The sequence below is a fragment of the Oryzias melastigma genome, linkage group LG4, assembly GCF_002922805.2.
Source record: "Oryzias melastigma strain HK-1 linkage group LG4, ASM292280v2, whole genome shotgun sequence".
Lineage (NCBI taxonomy): Eukaryota > Metazoa > Chordata > Actinopteri > Beloniformes > Adrianichthyidae > Oryzias > Oryzias melastigma.
Genome location: NC_050515.1, coordinates 15697936 through 15717352, shown reverse-complemented (window position 1 = coordinate 15717352; position 19417 = coordinate 15697936). Strand labels below are relative to the sequence as shown.

The 19417-nt window shown below is 38.2% G+C and overlaps 1 protein-coding gene across 1 annotated transcript in view; it reads left to right on the top strand.

The window, feature by feature from the left end:
• ror1 (receptor tyrosine kinase-like orphan receptor 1) overlaps window positions 1-19417 on the top strand; it is a 113024-nt gene that overhangs the window by 69137 nt on the left and 24470 nt on the right. Inside the window, exons 2-4 of the mRNA XM_024278896.2 lie at window positions 2022-2078; window positions 6510-6800; window positions 7011-7044. Of these exons, the coding sequence (XP_024134664.1) occupies window positions 2022-2078; window positions 6510-6800; window positions 7011-7044 (382 nt within the window). The remainder of the gene's footprint in view (window positions 1-2021; window positions 2079-6509; window positions 6801-7010; window positions 7045-19417) is intronic.

The following is a 19417-nucleotide window of genomic DNA, read 5'->3' as shown; positions in this document are numbered from 1 at the left end:
ATAACCAAAATCTTCTTCCTTTATATATTTTTTATAAACAGACAAACGTTTCTTGAATGCAAAAATTCCGTGAACGTATCACATGATCTTTAGAATTGATTTTAAAAACAATAACTCCTCATAGATAGTTTAGGCCTTCATCTACAACAGACCTCATATTAGAGTTTTCTCTGCTGCTGTGAAACACTAGAAAGCTAATCTCAAAATTGCTCTGCTTTTCAATCCAGATTTTCTTGATGATTATGTCAATGAAAGACAGCAGGTATGACATCATCAGAGGAGAAATAAAGTGGAAAGAGATTTTAATTTTCAGTTGAAAACAATTTGTGGAAAAAGTTTTTGCATTTGCCGAAATTGTGATTAATTTGTGAACACTGAATATTCTCTGAATGTTAGTGAGCCTTTTCCTTGTTGTTCCTAAAATACTCCAATGAAAACTGTGTTTTTGGTGTTTTTAACATGTTCTTGATGCATTTTTTCTGATGATGGAGGAAATTTATAAAGAAAACCTGCATCAGGTGTTTAGCCAATAAGGAGCTTCAGTCGCAGGTTGGTTGAAAAATATGAGGGACACAGGCCCTCGAGGCCTGGAGTTTGATATCCCTGGTGTAAACAAAGGGATCATGGGAAATAAGTGGAGGCTTACTTCCATGCCAAAAGTCCCGCCCACAGATACAGTAAAGACATGTTTCTGATGAACTCCTGCCGCTCTGCAGAAACTATGTTCTAGAAAACGACACTTTTTTTTTCTAGAAACAGTATAATTAAAGTTAAAAAATCACTGGGAATGTTTTTTACAGTGGATCAAAAGATGATCGCAGTGGCATTTTAACCTAGTATAGTCTTCAGTCTTCTCCTCAACCTTCTTCCATTAGTTTCCTGTTTCCAGCTAAAGTAACCTGGCTGCACTTAACGAACTACTGAGCTGCAACTTCCCCTCTTTGATTCTTTAACCAAAGAAACGACGGCCCTCTTAGATTCCATCACCAATAAACAAAGTCAATTCAGACTCACTTTGGGGCTTGAAATTCTTGTAAAGCTCTTTTACGTCGGGGGCCTCTTCAAACAAACCAGCACGTGTTTCAGCCTCATTCAGCAGCAAAACTTGTACAAAACATGTCAAAAGTAAAATAAATCCCATCGCTGTTACAAGACACTGCTGTTGTGAACCAGTTGTAAAGCCTCCAAACATCTTCTCCGACAGGTGCAGAGGCCTACAGCCATGGTCATTAACACAGTTCATTTCACAAGCACCGCCGCGTAGTTGAAGCCATCCTGACACCACAGGTGTGAAACGGCACATTATCGCTCAATTAGTGTGACCTCGTGTCAGGCGTCTGGTCTTGTTCGTCTGCACACTTTCTCTTTATGTGCTGTCACCCTAATGACACAAACACACCCTGCTGTTTAAGGCCTTGTATTTGGAACTATAAAGTTAGATTCATAAATGTGGTTTAAATCCATTTATACTCACATTTTACAGTTTTTTTTAACTTCAATGTGATTTCCCGCTCTTAGCTAGCAATTTGTTTCCTGAATTAGTATGAATAACAGAAACTAAATACATTTTTATTGTTGGTACCCATGAGAAAACATGTTTTGTCAGGTATGTGTTGGATCAAAAGTCAGCAGTGACGAGACTGACTCAAGGTCAAAGTCAGTGCAGAAATTTCACCTGTTAAGTATGTGGGGAATCACCTATGACCTGCATCATCTCAAACTGAAGCCCATTTTCTGTCTCCTGTAATAAAAGCAGAGGGCGGCTCTGTCGCCACCTGCTAATAACAGAGCATTAAGTCCACACGACCTGTCGAGAGGCTACATTCAAACCTTTGATCAGAGCCAGTGAATGTGCAATGCGAACATCACTGTCTGTGACTGTTTTGTTTTTTGACTTCCTTTATTTTTTTATCGGTTGCTTGAATACAAAAAATAAAAAAAATGAAAAATAGTGAAATTGTTCTGTACGTTCTGAAATGCCATAAATCTGAAGGCTTCTGTTTCATTTTGTGTTTTCTCAGGTGCTGAACTGCCACTGGAACCCAGTATGTTAGCTGCCACTTCTCTGAATAAAACAGGTGACTCCAATGCACACATCCGCGAACACAGTCATTGTGCTTTCATTTGCGGTAAAACATTTCAATATCTGGGTGAGAATTGTGTAAAAGTAACTGTAGAAAGTCAATAACTTGTTTAAAACAAAACAGAAATAATTATTAACCCCGTAAAGCTAAATACGTCAAAGAACAACAAAACAACAACAACATTTTTTTATTGGGAATTAAGATGTTTTTCCAACACTCTGATTAAATCAACCAAAAAACTTTTTGCAATAGATTTTTTATACTAAATATACATAGATTATATCAATCGTGATCTGTTGGGTGATTTAGTAAGCCAAAAATATTTACTTGAGTGTTCAAGTAAAAAGCATCGTATTTACCTACTGTTTCAAATTTCATCCACACTACTAATACTGTATTATTAAAAAATAACAATCAACACATTTGACATTGTTTTCAATACAGAAAGTAGTCTTAGAAAAAAGAATAACAATAGATGAGTTATTCTCACCATGAAGTTTTGGAACTTTTCCCGCCAAAAGTGTTTTTGAGATTTCATGGAAGCAGCCATTTTGAAATGAACCCTTCTGCCCCTAGTGGAAGGACGAGGAACCTCATGGGAGAAAACATGGACCAATGGCTTTTTAAGGAAAGTTTGGATAATGCTAATTACATAGGAGAAACAAATGGTCGTTGAGGGTTATTTCACACACCTAGGTGCATGACAAATGATGGGACCAAAAAATAATTGATTTTAAGAAACACAATTTTAACTTGACTAAATACCATAAAAACAACAGAATAATTTCCACTAATTCTCAGCACTTTGTCCAAGTTGCACATATACATTTTGCAAGTATTGCATCCTATTCACAGCATCTTTTATTATCTTGTGTTACTTTTAGGATAATTTGTTGTCAAATCAGATATTTTTGGCTCCAGGTTTGTGTCTGCTTTTAAATTGTGAAAAATCCCTTTGCAGTCGGTTCACACAAAGTTCAATTTGTGCCAAGTAAATGAGAAAGTATTATCCAGTCTTTTATTTTGCTTCAGTACTCCCTCTCTTTTCTCTCTGTTGGAGGAAAATACAAATTTTGACCAACTCTACCTTCAGTCTCAGAGGCAGTCCTGTTGTTCAGACTCCGATTTAGTGGATTTTCCAAATACGTTTGGCTAATTGCACAGATGCTTGTGCTTCTCAGAGACGCCATGCACAGCTTAACTGTCTAAAATACAGTCGCATTTATTGAAAGTATGCGTTTCTGTTGGCGAGGCGGAAAGTACTGTGCAGAGTTTCGTGCATGTACATTTGGATGGTGGAGTGGGTGTGCGTGTGTTTACATTTATGTGCCTACATGTGAGCTTTTGATTGCATAAATCTACTGAAGAGAATGTGGGCTGCTGACAGGGTACAATTTAGCTGCCTGCCACATTAAAGGGACAGTCCGGAGCGAGGGTTTGAGTTTCAACATGCTCCTTGTGTCAAATACCACAACACTCACCACAAGACAATTACATACAGACTGGCTTTATTACACAGACATTGGCAGGACATCGTTGTTCTAACCCCTTCTCATCTTCATCTTTCATCTTTGGTCTTCTCCTGTTGTCCGTTTCCTCTACCTCATTCTTCTCTCCACTGCTTTATTGCTCTTTAATATAACAGTTAATGAAGTGTGCAGGAACAAAGTTTGTAAATCCATTGTCTTTTCCATTAACTCAGCTAATGATTCGGTTATAAAATGGCTGGGTTTGGGCCATTTTGTCTCTAGAAAAACACTCTCCTTAGATTCAACAGGATTTAAAAAATCTCTGATTGTCTTTTATTTTAGCACAGAAACAGAACATTTTTGTTTTTTATGGCAAATACACAATAAGCCTGGATTTTAGTGTCAGCCAGAGTTTTTGCCGAGGAAATGACCAAAGGGATTGTAAAAGCAGTTTTCTATTTAACTGTGTTCCTCCAAGTTTGGTTATTTTACTTTTGTCATGAACAAGCACTTTTTGAAAGTGTATTTTTGGCACAGATGAGGTAAGAACTGCTTGGTTTTAGTAATGCAGTCATGACTGCCCAGATCTCGACTTTAGCTGTGATTATAAATGATAGTTTCACTGGTAAAACCAACAGCTGCATAGAAGAATAAGGAAATTGCTGTGCACACACTAACAAACAGAAGTAAATCATTTTCTTCATTCACACGCAGTTAAAAAGAAAAAGCGACTTCTTGTCTTTGTTGTGTCTTTAAGTGCATTACTAATGTGGAATGAAAAAACTGATTGATTAATGCAAGCTATCTGACATTAAAATAGAGATTCTATACTCTTATCTAAGCAAAATATGTTTTATATATTCACAAATTTGCAAGAGTGAAGAAACAAGTTGGTGCCGATCTTGCCTTTACTCATCAAACCCTTCCAAATTCTGTATCAGCCCTTCATGTTTTTTGAACTTGTGATGTTTCCTCTCTCTGATGATACACATGCATCCATTACTGCAGCATTCCTCTGCTGTTTGTCTGGCACCGCAATGTCTGTTTTGTTAGCCTCCATCACTTTGTTGATCTATATCTTGACAGTCCCACAGGACCATGGCAGGACAGACTTTGGCACAACCTTGTTCCACCTTGGCCTTTGAACATTCAGCCCATAAGCATCCTGCTTGCTCCTTAAAGCCTTCTGTTATTTGCTGGGGTCATCAACTTGCCCCTAAAGTCTTGTCTGGTGTGGTAGATCAAAGGCCCCAGTTGATCTTACTCTGGGTCTGTGCAGCCATTATCACAGTCTTAATATTTTCGCCGTCTCCAGCAAATGTTAACCTATTTCAATAAGTCCCTTCCTTAGTAAAAATGAACTTTTAAAGTACTTTCTACCTCCACTGATTTGTCATCTTTAGGCAGTTGTGGAGCGCTCAAAAGGAAAATAATAGTGGGCGTTTTCATAGAAACTGGTTCATCATATAAACTAAAAACATTACTTATAACTTAAAGCTAAAGGCAACTTAATAAAGAACTTGGGGCAAAATTAAAACATGAATGAATTAAACCCAAACAGAAAATTCAAGAGGTTAGAAGAACAATTAGTAAAAAGTAATTAAAACCATGAGTTTACCATATTGACTGTATATAGAGAACTGGACAGAGTATGTGTGATGTCACCCATAGACCATGCCTTATTGTACTTCCGGCTCCAGTGAAATGAAGCCAATTTGGTTGCCTTGTTGAAGTCAGACGATGGTGATTGGTCCAAGTTGGTCGGACTCAACGTTTCTATGGCAACTACTGTCGCCAATTATGCGTGAGCTTGTTAAAAGTCCACACCCCATCCACTGAAAACAGCTCAAGAGAATCTGTCGATCAAACATTCGAGGTGGGGGCCAGCTGAGCCATCTGATTGGTCAGTTTTTAACTTGAATAACATGCAAAAAAAGAAAAAGGAACCAGCAGGTACTTCTTATTTGGAATACGAGAGGGGAGGGGCCACTCAGTCCAGTTCTCTAGATACAATGGTTTACCATATGAATAAATAAAGACTGGAATAAAAACACAGATCTTTTTTTAATAATTCAAGTATGTTTTTTTTCATCCGTTTCACAAATATATGTTACCACTACCTTTGTTATGTCCTCCCGGTATCGATGTTGCCTCGTTTCATTTGTTAATGTATGTATGAACATTGACAATAAAGGAAAAAAAAACAATTCATGGTAGGCTGTCAAAGACTAGATTTGACAAATGAATTTAGCTTTTTTTCATTACTACTTTATGTTTGTTTTTATGTTTCCTGTCATTATGTTTCAGTTTGCACTCAAAGTCAGTTTTATTTTTCACTTGTGACACTTGAGGTTTGTTTATGATTTAATAATGTGTTGCTTGAAAGATCAAAAAGTGAGAGTTCTGATTTATAACATTTTTAAGACAGCAAAATTTGCTGTTTTGAAATTAAAAATACCTCAACTTTATTCCACTAACACTCCTCTAATCTATTAGTTCTGCAGCTGTCCTTGTAAAAAATGTAACGTGCGCATGTTGCAGCGTGTTGCAGATTGTGCCTCTGGTTTGCTTACCTATTTCCCCTCTTAGAAATACTCATATTCCTCTGAGATTCCCTTCTAAATGTTCTTCCTCTTTTACTTGTTTTGGCCCGTTTCATGTAGCCAAAAGCATTTCTGCATACCTGAGATGGGTTTCAGGGTTGAGGAAAGTTTCCAGAGGTTTTACATGACATTAACAACTTTGTTTCCCACATTAGTGTAGCTTCCAGAATGCCTCTCAAAATGATTAAAGTATGGCAATGAAGTGGAGATAATCTGACACAAGTGGTTTTCTCAGTTTTTCCTCTTTTTGACAGCAGTGTATCATATTTTGTTAGTTATGATGGCTTTAAGCACTCGGGAATTTGCTCTTTTAGAATCTAAATAGCCTCTCTTATTATTTCTCTGTCTTGCAGGGTCCCCCTTCATCCGGCTAGATGCTCCCATGAATAATATAACCACCTCTCTGGGCCAGACGGCTGAGCTTCTCTGCCGGGTATCTGGGAACCCGCAGCCCGACGTTCGCTGGCTGAAGAATGACGCCCCTGTGGTGCAGGAGCCACGCCGAGTGTCAATCCGTTCCATGGCCTACGGGTCACGCCTGCGCATCCGCAACTTGGACACCACTGACACGGGCTACTTCCAGTGCATGGCCGCCAACTCGAAGGGAAGTGTGACCACAACTGGGGTGTTGTTTGTGAAATTTGGTAAGAAGACTCAAAGCTCAGTGGAACTCTGATGCTCCTTCCCTGAGACAGAAACCTCTCTCTTACTCATCCTTTCCAGCTACCGATTTAGCTCCATAAAGCTGCACTTTTTCCATCTTTATTTTTCAAGTAGTTGGCCGATTGCATAGAGAAAAATTTGCAAGCAAAAGTGTTTTTGTTTGTAGTGAAATATCTTGTCTTCTTTTCCAGATCCTCACCCTACACCTCTGCCAGGAAGACCAATGTAAGTCCCATTTTTGTCAGCTCATTTTTCTCTTTTTTTCATTCTTCTTAGACAAGACACAGTTGTTGTGGCTTCAGGGAGTTGATTTGTAAATGATTCACACACAGAGAGACTGGAAATGGTTATTCAGCTGTGTTTTGGGTTGTTTTTTGAGATCTCTAAAGGTTTTCCAATTTTGAATCATTTTTTTTTTACTTTTATTACTGAAATATGTGTGTGGATTTTAGATCCGATGGCAAAAGAGAAAATGCTGTGTTTGAGTTTGCCACATACTCCTAAAAAAAGGAAGGCAAATAACACTTCTGGACTAAAACAATAGTTTAACACTGAATTTAACCCTGGAGAACTCAAGAAAAATGTTCTTTTGGGCTTTTAAAATTAATTTTAATTTTTTTTTTCATTTTGGATAACATTTAATAGCAACCAAAATTGAAATTAAAAGGAAAAGAAAAATAAAATAAATAAATAAGAAAATTAAATGAATAACTAACAGTGGCCACATTTGACCCCATGGCTTCTCCAGGGTTGAAGAGCATTAAAGAACAAATTTTAGATTGTGCCCCAAGGTGTTCTTAGAGGAGAGGGAGTGGTTGAGGGAAACAGAATGATGATGATAGGTAAGTTTGGTGTTTAGAGCAGAAATGCAGAAGAGCAGATGGTGCTGGACCTTGCTTAAAGAAAGGAAACAGCAGCGATAAACACATTTTTCCAGAATCAAGAGGACTGGAGCACGTAAGTGGAGTACAACTTGTGCAGACATTGCAAAATGATCGGCATCTTCAAAGTTGTGGCTGGACAGAGTGAAGCCAAGATGGTGGTGCCTCTGGAGGGTGCCTCTGGAGGTGAGGAACATGAGGATGAGGGCAGAGCAGAGGACTAATTGGTTGGAAGTTAAAAAAGGAAGAGTGCTATGTGTCTTTTATGGAGGAGTGGAAGCAGGTTGTGGGATATCATGAGGTTCTTTTGGATGACTTGATAGTTTCAGCTAAAGTTAGAGACGGTGGAGGACTTTACCTACTTAAGATCAACAGTCCAGAGCAACGGAGAGTTTAGGAAAGGGGTAAGAGGTGTCTGCAATCAAATAAGTGACTAAGAAGTTTCATCAAGAATGAAAGGAAGTGTGAAAAAGACTGTGGTGAGTGTATCCATGTCATCGGTTTAGAGTCTGAGAAAGAGACAGGCGGAAGAGCTGGAGATGAAGATGAGGAGGGTTTTTTGGGGGGGGAATGATGAGGATGAAGAGGATCAGGAATGAATCCATCAGAGGAACAGATCATGTTAGATGTTTAGAGATATAATGCAGATGGTTCGGACATGTTCAGGACGAAGACAGTGATGATGTTGGTAAAAGATGTGAAAGTTGGAGCTTCTATAATAGAGAGCTAGAGGAAGACGAACTAGGAGGTTCATGGATCAAGTACTGAATTTAAAAAGTTAAAATGTTTACAATGAATGAGGGTGGTTGGTGTAAGCGAGGAGGCCGAGGAGGGGATTAGATGAAGGTTAGATTAGATAGAGACTAGATTGACATGGCAACCCCCCTTAAAGGAGCGGCCAGAAGACAGAGAAGACAAGAAGACTAAGGTTTACTTAAAGGGCCCATAGCAGGGGTCCCCAAACCACTGGCCATGGGCCAGATCCGGCCCTCCTCCACAATTGGCCCGGCCCCCTGAACACTGCATGATTTCTTTTTTTTTCTTTTTTTTTAGATCTGACCATGCGATTGTGACCCGCATAATATGACTTTTTATTCCACTCTTCTGTGGAACAGATAGAATAGTCTGTACTCCTATCTGGTTATCTGTGGCTTTCTCTAAAATGTTAAATTTTTGAGTTTAGATGCACCCTGCAATTTTATACTTCTTTTGTAAGACTACAAACTGACCTGGCCCCACAAAAATGGTTTGGGGACCCTTGGCCAATACCTTGCTTTTCTTACATCTTTCAGAGTTAATTATATCCATATAGATGATCATATATTCCCTTTGGCACACAAAAGAACAAATTATTTTTGAAATGTGAGTTATTTTTGTGAGTTTTCTTTCGTACCCTGAAGTAACACACTTCAAATTCTAAGATTCCGCCTTTCGCTCCTTAAGGGTTTAACGTCCATTTCATGACGTCATCCTGACGTTTGTGTTTCACCTATGAAAACTTACAACTTCCAAACTCTTGCGAAGATGGATGTGCATATTGTATATCTGCCTTTAGTAGCAATGGTTATAGCGATGGCTGGTGAGCTACCTTCGCTGCTCACTGAGCCGTGAAGTCAGCGGCTGAGCAACTAATAGCTGACCGGCAAAGCTAGTGGCTGATCACCCTTAGCTGAACGGCGAAGTTAGCGGTGATCTCTGCAAGCTGAGTGGAGAAATTCCTCTCTTCATTCCTCACTATAAAGAACCCCAAAGTGGTATTTTGATTTGTTCGTGCTGCACTGTCTGCAGCAGCCCCTCCCATAACCATGAAAACGAGTGGGTGGTACCGAGCTGATGTAAGCACCATGCCAACCACTCCTTTCAGGAAGAGTCTGCTCTGCCAGCACCTTCCCCATTCTAACACCAACACTCAATTTCTCCACTGAGCTAGCAGTGATCAGCAACAAAACGTTCACTTTAGATGCAGAATACCATATATCTTCCAGTTATGTCTTCAATAAATTCCAGCTCAAACAGATTTTCGTTACTTTCGATATGGGGCTCCTTTAAGACACCCCCCCCCACCCCACACTTCTCATTATGTTTTTAACGACTCTTGAAAAAAAAGTATAACCTAAAAAAAATATTTAAAAAGGCATTAGTTGGCAGTTGGAAAAATATGCTGTTGGAGAAACTAAGTCCGTTTAAAAAATGGAGTGATGAGATCTCTGAGTGGGGGTGTTGCAGGAGTGATGGTGACGAGGCGGCTCATTTGGCTCAAGGCTCACCAGCATGAACCGAATTAAGTTTCCAGATATTGTGCAGCCTTAAACTTGTGCATTGTAATATCATCTTTTATGGTCTGGCAGTCATCGGGGCATCTTTAGCACAGTCTGTTATGCTCTTTTGTTTCCTGACTCAAGATTAAACAAGCTTTCTGGAAGCTCTTCCATGTTACAGTTGTTTAGCCAGCTCTCAGTGAGAGCTGGGGAGTCTTTTGCTGTTTAGCCCCTCAAGCTCACATGGTTCAGATTTGAATGTTGTCTGTTTGCACTCAGTTACAGTTGAAATGAGTGCAAGCAGGTTCTGCACAACAGGAACATAACAGCCCCAAGTCGAAAAACAGTGGAACAAGTTTGGACGATTCAAAAACAAAAATTACCCAAAATACAACTTACTGGCAATTCACTGTAAACATTTTGGCTTTTTAAAGCCAGTACTAAAATGTAGCTCTCATATTTGCAGTGTGTTAAATAAAAGGAATCACCAGTGTGCTGCCAGCTGCCTATATGTAAAGCAAAACCAACCACAGCACTGATTTCTTCAGCAAATAAATGTAGCAAAAAAACGTTTGTGCTATTTCTACCATTTTTTGGCAGCAGAAACACTGATACCCTAATCAGTATTTCATTTTTTATCTGGCAAGTTTCTTGTGCTTTGTTTTGACGTTCGTCTAATGGTATCAAATAAAACTTTTTGAACTCTGCGTTTATCTGAGGATCAAAAGCCTCTGACTGGATGACTTTCTTCTGTGGGATTATGGGAAGGCTCAGTGTTCCATATGACTTTATGTGTCACTGTTGACACCAGGTCCCGATTGCACACTAAATGTTCAGACCACAGGTCTGTGACCTTTTAACACTAAAAGAGCCGCTTGACAGTTTTTTACTGACCAGAACCACAAAGTCCCACCACTACATTTAGAAAAATACACTAGTTAAAAAAAAAAAAAATACTGATTAATATAAAATGATTTGTCGTGGATGCCTTGAAACTTGATTACATTAATGATATTAATGATCCTTATTAGCCTGATTTTATTAATATTTGATATTAAGTCCTGAACCAGATATTGATAATTCATGTAGAGAAAATGGTCGAGTCGGGGTGGGATTATATAAGTTCGCTTCCTTCCACTCCCTTTCAAGTGATCTACTTGTGATTCATTAAGTGATATGCTATGTATGTATTATGACCTGATTGCTTGAAATAAACCATTTCATTCATTCATTCATTCATTTTGTGGCCATTTAGCCATTTATTTATAACATGTAGTGTTTAATGCTTATAATAATTGAACTGTAAAGTTTTTACATTTTTTTTAAAAAGAACAGCTTAACCCTATTTTTGACAACATCACACACGGTAGGCTATACAAGTTCCTTTCAAAATAAAATACACCCTATGTAGAATTTGATCCTCCTGGTGCAGCAAACATCACATTTTCACTATCACTTTGGGGGGCATTCATCCCTTTTTTTCCTTTTACTATCAAAAATAAACATGACGTTGGTGTTAAATATAGATTTTCTTTTAGTCTATTTATGTAAATGCAATTATTTACTTTAAAGTTCCACTATAACGTTATATTTTTTATTGTAAAATTGTTCCAAGTGGTCTTTTTAATGCAGTTTTTAGTAAAAAACAAAAACCTTGTGTCATTTTTTAAGACAAATTTTCTGCAGGCCAGCAGGAGTTCATCAGAAATTTGCCTCTGACTTGTTGGCGGGACTGTAAGCGTGAAAGTTAGTCTCAGCTAATTTCCCATCAGCCCTTTGTTTCTCCCGCTACCTTATAGCACCTCACAAGCACAAGCTAATACACAAGCTATATATCAGAGCTATCCAGACGTACAGTTTGAGCCAGATGACAGTTCAGAAGAGAACAATGGAGACACTAATGGATCTTTTTGTCTGTAGAGGAGAATTGTAGAGGAGAAAGGAGACTATGGCAGTTGATGTGTCACAAATATCCATCACGGTTTGAATAAAGAAATATTCAGAAATTTGGTTTTAATCGTAAATTCTTTTATATTAACACCCAAAACACTATTTTCATTGGAGTGGATCTTTAAGAGGTTTCCCTCTGAGCAACAACAGAACACTGTTGTGAAGCAGAATATAAGGCTTTGTACCTAGCTTAACAAAATATTTATTCAAATTTTTAGAATTTTCTTTAAAGTCAAGGAGCTAAAATGGAGTGATGGAAGAACCACATGCAGGCCCCTGGTTTAGTTTAGACACAGACTGGAGCATGTCTCCTCTCAATCATCTGCTTCTGCCATCTATTTGTTTACATGCTTGAAGTTTTCCTCTCCAGACACACAGCTGCTTGTTTCCAAAATGTGGCAGCTCGTTCTTCAACGGATCAAAATGGAAAAAAAACAACAAACACGAAAAAAAGTAGCTATATACACATTTGGCACAATTTAAATTGAAAAAAGTTGCAGTTAACAGACAAAAAAACATGTCTTGCCTCTCCATTGGCTTGAGTTGATTCTTGGACTTTTTCTTTTGCTACATCCTGTGATTATTATTATATTCTGATGATTTTTTAAACTTTCCAGCTCCAGAGTTTGAAGATCTAAACACAAATTGCCTCAATTAATGATTTCTACACTGAGCAATTTAAGTCAGTCAACATCTCCCCGTGTTTTCTTCCTGGCTAACATTTGGAGGAAAGTGTTGGGAGTCCAGCAACGAGCGTCACAAGTCGTTACTGTCATTACAGACTTCATTGAAACAGACAGGGCCCTCCTTTGACAGCAGCAGAAGTCTTGTGCCAGGGTGTCACTGCAGCTCATCGTTACTCTTACACACATCCTATTAGCTGTAAAGTTAGGTGGCAGCAGTCAGGATGACAAGGTCAGCTAATGATGACAAGTGGGGACCTGTGCGTGCTTACCTCATGCTGCAGCTGTTCAAGCATGGAACATCCGGTGCCAAAATGGTCAGTTTTATAAAATATGCACATTCGCCTCACCTTTCGTGCCTTTTCTTGCTTACAAAATGAGAAGTTATTGTGACTTGTTTGGATAGAATATCCAAAATCCTAAAACAAAAAAATGAGGGGAAACGTTTCCTGCCACCCACGTTGAACCTGAACACAAGATGAACTTCAGGTCCTCTGTGTTGTCTTTGCTTCGGTCTGTGCTCTGATTTCCAGTCCCTCCACACTGGGCTAAAGTATGCACTCTGCGGTGCACAGAACAGTACTTTATGTGTGTAAGTTCGCGTGTATTCCCCGAGTTTGGTTTTCGAGAGCAGCCACAGGCTAACTGAGAGCTGGAAGGTTCAGCAGCCTCAGAGTTCATAGTAGCTGCCTCAAGACAAGAGGAGGGACATGCGTCCAAGCACATCTGAAATAGAGGAGAAAGAATCAGTTTACACTTGTGAGTCATCCAACGGCGCTAAGAAGAAATGTCAAATGTGAAGTCTGAAATTAAATTATCCATTTTCGTCTCCGTGTTGCAATTTAAGAAATGCTTTCATGTCTCTGCATGAACGCAGTGGAGCTGACAGGAAAAGCCTCCTGTTACATAGAAGTTTTACTGTTAAGGCCCAATCATCCACTGAAACTGGTTTATGTAGAATCAAGTGTTCTTCATTTTTTAAATGCATATCGATCCAGGGTTTTTTTCTCATTCAGTTCATAATCTTTTGAAATAGTTCAGTATTTTTTACAAAACCAAGGAAAAACTCAAATGGAGTTAAACTAACATATCTGGATTATTCAGCCTTAAACACACCAACATGGTTCACATTGGCTGTGTAAAACCATTTTTAGCTCATTGAGCAGATCAATACATTTACACATTCATAACTCTGTGGGGTGTAGACCGATTGTGTAGCTTTGTGTCGTAGTAATGCGACTACAGCAAAAGCAGAGCTATCAACAACAGGAATGGAGGTCATCCAGCAGCTCATTTTGTTCTGCTTGGCTTTGATACTGTTTTTATAAACAAGTGGATTATGGGGGAGGAAGAGGAATACTATGAAGTTAAACTGGTTGTTAAAGTATTGTCCATCTGTCTATAAAATGTACTTGTCGGAAGAGATTTCTGTGTCTGTAAAATTATTTTTTACCTGTAAAAAAAACATTTGTCTGTAAAAAAAAAAGTTTTGTAACTGTAAAACAAAATGCCTATAAACATGTTTTGTACTTATAGAAAAAATATGTCTGTCTGTAAAAGGATTTTGTACTCTTGCTAGAATTACAAAACGTTTTTTACAGACCAAATCTAACTTCATAGAATACAGCCAAAATAGGAACTTTCTTTAGTCACAATGACCTTCCACCAATTAATGACTTTCATCGTGTGACAACAGCAGCTTCACCTTAACCGTTCTGATCCATTTTTTATGGATCTACAACCAATAGGAGTCCTAAAATTGTATGGTTCTGTACAGTTTGATGGGTTCAAACTCAAAATACTGTACCGTACCACTCAGTGGAAATGAGACTTAAATTGCCGTCCTGTAATAATGCAAAACAACACAGATGTCAAAAAAAGAGGCAATTATGACCCAAACTAGCATGACAGTCATGCGGCATAACCACATTCTATGTTGTGCAAACCATTCTGATCAACTGCTCATTTGAATTACGTCCCGGTTTTTAAAATCTAAAGTGCTTTGATTTAGTCAAACAATAGCTACCTATAAAAAAGACCCTGCTTTAAACAGCAGAAGGTTCTAATAGTGGCAGAAATTAAGTTAGTATTAAAGGTCAGTTTAACCGATTGTGCCAAAAATGGGAGTGAGTCCTAATTGGGACCACTTTTAGATAGTCTATAGGCTGAATAATTAGATGTGGAAGGATTTTCTTTGCACACAAGGTCTATTTTTTGGGTTGGCGATTCTTGTTCAATGAAATTTTAAAAGGGCAAAGCTTGAGGACATTACAGCTCAAAAGAAATTCCAGTGAAGTCAAGTCCAAATTAAAGAAAATGGTTTGACATTTTCAAAAATACATTGGTTTGTTTATCACGTACCAGTCTAAAGTCAATTTACCAAATTAGAAATCATACCTGCGAAGAGGTTCAACTTAATTAAATGGATAACTGCATTATTTGGGATTGGAAGAGCGGTTCGAACAAAGACAAAAATGAACAAATTTAAACCTGTGAGGACAGGAAGACATTGTTGGAAAGTTGATAGAATAAAGTCAGCGTTTTACTTTAGCTCGCTGACATTTACAGATTTAGAACTCATTCTTTTTGTCTCCTGACCAGTAAAAGAATGAACCAGGTGACAGAGTAGGCATGCAAGAACAAGAAAAAAAATACATCAGAGCGTCCAATTGGTAACAGACAACACTAGATTTGTTAGATTTTACCTCACAAGAAGTCAGGAGACTGAATGATAATGTTTTCCAATGAGACATGCTTTTTTCAGGATTACAATGCCGGGTTTTAAGTTCTCAGAGTGATTCAGACACATTTTGGGATGAACCAAAACTGTAAAACTGTTTTACAAGAGACAAAAAACAAACTCATTATATAATAGAGGCTACATTTGTTTCTTCTAACCTCTTGTGATATATAAATAATCCCACTTCAGCTTTGTTTCTTATGTAGGTGTATAATTCCTCCATGGCTTGAATAATGTGGTCCCTGGACTTAGATCTCAGTCTAAAGCTATGTTCATATCGCCCTCGACAACACGCATTCAAGCAGCCACGTGCGTTGTTCAGGCTTCTGCGTTTATGCGTAGCTACGCAAGTTTCTATGACCGTTTTCTGGCTCTAAATACAAAACGTGCAGCCACTGAAAGTTAAACCAGGTCTAACTTTGGCCAATCAGGAACTCCGCTTTGGTAGAGACATCTGGATGGTATCTCTTTTACTACACGAAACAACCAAATTAATCCGCCACTGCTGATCCAGCCTGCCAGAATGTGTGCCCCCAATAATTTGCAGTAGAAACAACAAATATTTAATAATTGTCCTTACATGCTTTCATAAAAAGACACTTTCTTAAATTGCGTTTCTTATCCCCAATTTTTTTTTTCTTCAACAAAAAGCTTTCGTTGTTTTACATAGAATATGTGGGTCGAAATGCAAATATGACGATGAGCTCCAAAAAGCCACAGAATAAAGTATATCTTAATCATCCACCTTCTTTTTACGCTTTTTGAGACAAAATTCGAGTGTTAGGACACAAATCAACGATGCCTGAGACCGGAGAAACACATTCCGATACGGGGAACATACCTTGGCACAACACTGGTACAGGAAGACTCAGACTTGGGACTCCTTTTGACTAGACAGTTGATTCCAAGTCTTGTGTCTAAATTAGTATTTTCCTCTATAAAATCAATGTGATGGCAATCTTTGGTGGACAAGAAACAATAAGAGAAACATTCCTTCTAGTCTGTTTGCCGTTTTTGGCAAAAGGAAGAAGTTTGAAGTGTTTTTTTACTGTGTTAGAATTGGTCATCTCTCCTAAAGATGCAACAGTATTCTGTGAAATGATTGCAAACACAAAGCTGTGACATAAAGGAGGTTTGGATGTCAGGAGCTAGTTTTAGGGTCTGGCCACTGTTGACTAAATTACTTTATCATATTTTTGATTGGATCTTTAGAGTCCATCTGACAGACTAAGCTTTGATCTCACATACATTGGCAGTTTTAACAAAAATCACACTCTCCCTTTCCATCCTCCGCCCTTTCACTGCTTATCTTTACAGCCACGCTCAGCTAAAAGCAGGGCTGAAAAATTATCCTCATTTTTCTTTTTGCTGCTGTGCTTTTTTCATTGCCAAAAAAGGGAGTGATGAAAACAGTATGAGATCATACGGTGTTTAAAAAAAACAATGTTAGCAGAGTAAGAGGAGGTTGGTACCATTTAAAAAAAAAACTGTTTTCTTTGGTTTTGGTCCTGGAGGACCTGGCTCAGGTGTGGTTAGCTGTGTGTGCAGACAGGAGGCTTTACTTAAGATCAGAGACTGCTAATGACTTGTACTGCAAAAGAGAGCAGGATGAAGCTGAGTATTGCTCTGTGGTTATAAAGATGATGAAGCTGAATCAACTCCTGACATTAAACATTCAAAAGTAAAACTTAAAGGGTAACCAAACAGGGCAGTTAGAAGCTGACTCCGCCCACAGCCGAAATTTGAAAATCCAGTCAGAGGGGTGGAGCTTGGGGGCAGGACTGTTATCAGTACTGGAGCTGCAGATCACGACATAAGACTTTTGAAACTTGTATGGTTTGACCAATCACAGAATTCAACTGTAATACCTAGATTCAACCCTTTGGGGGCAGCACACAGGCAGTTTTGACTATATTTTCAATAATTAAACAACTTTAATTTAATTTGTCAAAAATTTGGCAATGACCAACAGACAGACAGCACTTTTAAAGCTCAATTTATAGAGGTTAACAGCCCATCATGAAACAAAAGCTACAAGAACATGTTAAAAACAGCTAAACACAATTTTATTTGGAGTGGTTCTTCAAAAGGCAAGATGTGTGAAATCAATCAGATTTTCAGTCCTCCAAGTTCTCTAAATCATTTCATCTCACTGCCCAGAATCTGTTATGCGTTAAACAGCCCATAATAAAACACTAGAGTCCACCTATAGTGTTAAATAGTAATAATAATAAAAAAAAAAAGAATCTTACATCGGTCTCCACATGAGCACCAATGTAAATGTGTTTGCATAGAATGACTGTTTTAACTGCAACAGTGTCCGAATAAAAAAAGTCTCCACTGGTTTTTAATGTGATGAAATAATTTCCTAACCCCTTTAATTTCTACTGCTCCCATCAGGTTTGGCCTCATTTTCTTTACATAACCAAAACGGTTGACTTGGTGGATATAGAAGTGCTTAATCTGACAGCAGCTATAAACATACTTTATGCAACACGAGCGTGGAGCCTGGAGTCTCTGTCTGTGTTTATAATACAGGGGTTTTCTCCTTGTTTGAAAAGATTAATACCACTACACCCTGGCTGTCGAGGCTGTTTAAATTTCCCAAAACTTTCCCTGCCACTTTTCACTCAACACTAGCAAGAAAAAAAAAGCAATTACAAAAATAGCAGCTTTTTTTTTCTTTTTCCCCTCTGCTGTGCCTCTTCTTTTCAGCCCACCCTGTTCTGACGACTAAAAACACATCAGATTGAACAAAGGACAGATTCTCTCCTCTCTGTTTTGTCTGGATTTTTCCTTCTTTTATGTCTTGTTTGCTTCACACTCATCTTTCAGCAAGTCGGATGATTAGCTACGTTGTATGCGAGATATATAGCATTCTTTTCATTTATTTCCTTCTTAAAATATTATCGGATCTATAATTCATTGCACAAGCTTCAATTCACTCTTTTGAGCGACTGGACGAGTCAGAGCGATTATTCCAATCAGGTGTGTTTATCTTAAATATAGAGTAAACACACATTTGGAGCAGGTTCCTTCTCTACCTGAGCATGAATGGCACACATACAGATCCAGCATCTCTATATGGGACTGTGTGGCAAGAAAACAACCGGCTTCCTGCAGATGGCTCTGTAATAAGCCAGCTGTCAACACAAGGGATTAAATGGAGCCCAGAGCAGATGTTTGTACCTGAATGACAACCCAAGTATGTGGTTAAAGATTAAAAAAGTTAAAAACAAAGGAGGGATTTTTGTTTCAAAAAAGTCTGTATTGAAATGGTGTTGAGTTTGACTGAAAAAGAAAAATTGAGCAAGTTTGTGATGACTTTAAAGCTAAATATCGTGATATTTCATTTGGCGATACTTGTAGTCGATTTAAAATCCTGAAGAGATGATATTTAAATAATTACAAGAACATGTTTAAAACTCCAAAAACAGGATTTGTCATTGGAGTGGGTCTTTAAAGATTAATTATACATGTGTATTTGTGCTGAAAATGCAGAGTATTTATTCCCCCTCCCACTTCGTGCCTGAATTGTTTGATTTATTATAACCGCTAATTAAATAGTATAAATACTTTGTGGTAAGTGTTGAAGACAAAGATTAGCAGTCAAAATATTTTATCTTGCAGAAATCACAATTAAGAAATGATGCTGCATTTTTTAAAGGGGTGTCTCCGTATGTACCTGAGGGGAAATCAACAAGTTTAATAATATTCATGCTGACTTTGGCAGCTACGGCTTCCCGCAACTCTGCAGTTTTAATATTACAGTGGAGCCGGCTTAATAAAGCAACAGCTAAGTATAAATTCCTGTCAAGTTTACAGAGTACACAAGCACATTCACACTGTATGGCTGCAAAAACACACTGGTATTTAGACCTTTTTTTTTGACATCTTGGTAACTTCCCTGCCGTGTTTGTGCTCTTTTACTTTTGAAACATGCTTATTTAGTTTCAACTTTCTAAAATCACCCTGAAAAAAGCCACAACTCCTTGTGTTTTTTTATAAATAAGCAGATTTTGCAGTTTTCTGTGCTGCACTTTTCTCCAAACGACTGAAAATAATACATTATCCATGACTAAATGT